The sequence below is a fragment of the Littorina saxatilis genome, linkage group LG9 (genome assembly GCF_037325665.1).
Source record: "Littorina saxatilis isolate snail1 linkage group LG9, US_GU_Lsax_2.0, whole genome shotgun sequence".
In the NCBI taxonomy this organism is placed as follows: Eukaryota; Metazoa; Mollusca; class Gastropoda; order Littorinimorpha; family Littorinidae; genus Littorina; species Littorina saxatilis.
Window position 1 is genome coordinate 61,594,936 of NC_090253.1, and position 3,038 is coordinate 61,597,973.

General features: G+C 45.2%; 1 protein-coding gene across 1 annotated transcript in view; it reads right to left on the bottom strand.

Moving 5' to 3' along the window:
* Positions 1-1,657, bottom strand: part of LOC138976992 (uncharacterized) — a 15,321-nt gene extending 13,664 nt beyond the window's left edge. Inside the window, exons 1-2 of the mRNA XM_070349884.1 lie at positions 1,293-1,657; positions 754-854 (exon numbers count right to left, since the gene is read on the bottom strand). Of these exons, the coding sequence (XP_070205985.1) occupies positions 754-854; positions 1,293-1,657 (466 nt within the window). The remainder of the gene's footprint in view (positions 1-753; positions 855-1,292) is intronic.
* Between the last annotated feature and the right edge of the window lie 1,381 nt (positions 1,658-3,038).

Consider the following 3,038-nt stretch of genomic DNA (forward strand, 5'->3'; position numbering starts at 1 on the left):
ACTTTTTGGAGATATATGGTTGTGGCTCTGACGGGAAGTTGGAGATATAGGGTTGTGGCTCTGAGCAGACGACTTATCAAGACTAATCAATCCAATACCTGACCACTATTGAACAAAACTGCATCGGTCTCGAATAGCAGCTAGCATCTGCTGAAGAGACATTAAACCCCAAAAACCAACCAACCAACTATTGAACAAGGCCCTTTAAGACTCAAAGTTCCAATACCGAGCAAGACTTCACAGTCATGACAGTAAAACCTCTAGCATCTCTTACTGTGGAAACATGTAGGGTCTTGCTTTGACTTTTTTGTTGCCTTCGGGTGACGTTACGGATTTTATGTATTAGAATTGTTTTAATCTAAAAATGTGTAATGATTAATTTGTGGGGTCCTGATTTGGCCTATTATGGTCCGCTGGACCCGAAAAGCAATAACTAACTAACTTACTGTAGATAAGAACAATAAGAACTTTAAACTCTAAATTTTAGACTTAGAATAAACTTATTTACACATGTGGTCATCAGAATGACCCTTTAACACTACTACCAATAACAGACAGTCTTAATCAAACAATTTTTCCATCATAACTTGAAATGTCTGTGTCATCTGAGATGCAACGTCATCTCTGCGGCTAGTCCCAGCAACAACTGTCCTGGGCAGTTTGTACACATTTGAGCGTTTTCCGGCATTAACTCTCTTCGGCCTCGGACGTGGTGTCGGCCGTTCAGGGGATTCTGAGGAGTCTGATTCTGACCTTTCCGGTTCTGATCCGGAGGATTCAAGGGGGTGAAACGTAGGTAGTCGTACAGGTTTTGTACGAGGAGCAGGGACAGGTATTTCACACTTTTTAATCTCCTGTCGGTTGACATATTTCACATCACTTCCACGTTCAGATTTTATGCCAACAGGTGCACCATCAGAATCCGGGATTCTAGTCACTCTAAATTTCTCTTGCTTCCACTGCGATCCTGAATTTTCTTTCGACCTAACGGATGGTTTCGCAACAACACCAGATCTCCGACTTTCAAATCATCTGCTTTCACACTACCATCATGTCGAACTTTACGCTCTGCAGCAGCCTGTTTCAAAGCTTTCATGGCGATATCATGTGCAGTGGCTAACCGTTCTTGGTGTGTATGAACCCAGTCCGTTTGACTCTGAAATTTCTCGTTCTGGCTTATCCCCAAAAGGAAATCGACTGGCAATTTAGGTTTCTGACCGAACAGAAGTTCGAACGGGCTAAACCCAGTGGAAGCATGAGGGGTACAGTTATACACATAGATAACCTCTGACAGATTTTCTGTCCAACGTCTCTTTTTCTCTGGTGGTAGTGTTCGTAACAGGTTGTGTAACGTGCGATTAAACCTCTCGCATTGGGCGTTTCCCTGAGAGTGGTACGGTGTCGTGCGCGACTTGCTGATTCCGTACAATGTGCAAAGCTCTCGAATCACTTCACCCTCAAAGCTTCTGCCTCTATCGGAGTGGATTCTGGCTGGTATTCCAAACTTCTGGAACCATTCTTTCACTAGAACCTTAGCGACAGTAGTGGCCTTCTGATCTCTAGTCGGCACGGCAACGGTAAACTTTGTGAAAACATCCGTCAACACCAATACATTTTCACGACCGTCCGACGACTTTTCCAGCAATGTGAAGTCCATCGCTAAAACTTCCGAAAGCTTCGAAGCCAACAAATGACCCATGGGAACCTGACAACGAGTGTTCGGCATTTTCGCAAACGAACATCTTGTACACGACTTCACCCAGCGTGCCACATCTGCAAACATTCTTGGCCAATACGCACGCTCCTGCAAAAGTTGTGCTGTTCTCTTCTTTCCTTGGTGTCCTGACCGGCACGGTTGGCCTAGTAGTAAGGCGTCCGCCCCGTGATCGGTAGGCTTTCAATCCTGAAGGCTATTTCCGAGTAGCTATGAACGTAAACGGAAGTTCCGATGTGTTCGGATGCTTATCGATTTGAGTTGTCATTCGTGTCTCGCTGACCCAGTACACGATAGCGCTGGAATGAGTGCAATCCGAGCTACGAACTTTGCCGATTGCAATCTAGAAATGATCGTCACTGCTGCAGGGTCTATGTGTGAATTAATAGGATAGAGCGAACAGAATTGCACTGAGCACTGGCTCAATCCATGCTGAGGCTCATAAACTCCCAGCCTGCAGAACATCATACAGACAGCAGTCTTTCTTTCCTCGCACCATTGGCGAATGGAACGCCCTCCCACCACAGGCTGTATCATCAGCCTCGGTGGAAGCCTTCAAAACCCAGATCTAGACACCATGCACAGCAGCAGAAGACCTCTTGTACACCAGAGTTCCCATTTAATTGCCAGAAACACAATCACAGATACTTCAATATGTTGTTACTGGACTCCGAGTGCCTTAAGTTTCTACAAAATAATAGCACTGATGATCTAACGAGTAACGTGATCATGTTCAGTTAGATCTAAGTTGTAACAGTGTACAGTCAGAATCACCAGCATCAGTGTGTGCCAGTATGTATGCATGCGGTTTGTGGCTCCCATACGCGTGCATGCTTTTTAATTAGAGGGTGTATTTTAGTTTTATGACAAGAAAAATAAGTTCTTTCCTTCAAAACATCCAAAATATCCGTATCAGATGTTGTCGTTGAACATGTGTTGCACACAGCAAACATTTTGAAATCTCCGAAGCTGCTTGCAAAGATGACGCAAAGATCTGTGTGTTCGACTCGGCTTCTTTGACTTGGTTAACATCGGAACTTTCGATTACGTTCGTAGTTACTCGGAACCAGCCTTCGGGATTGAAAGCCCGCAACTGACGTGTGAAAAAAAAAATTCGCGATCGGGAGGTCGTGGGTTCAAACCCAGGCCGGGTCATACCTAAGACTTTAGCTCCGCCTGGCGTCTGGCATTATGGGGTTAGTGCTTGGACTGGTTGGTCCGGTGTCAGAATAATGTGACTGAGTGAGACATGAAGTCTGTGCTGCGACTTCTGTCTTGTGTGTGGCGCACGTTAAAATGTCAAAGCAGCACCGCCCTGATATGG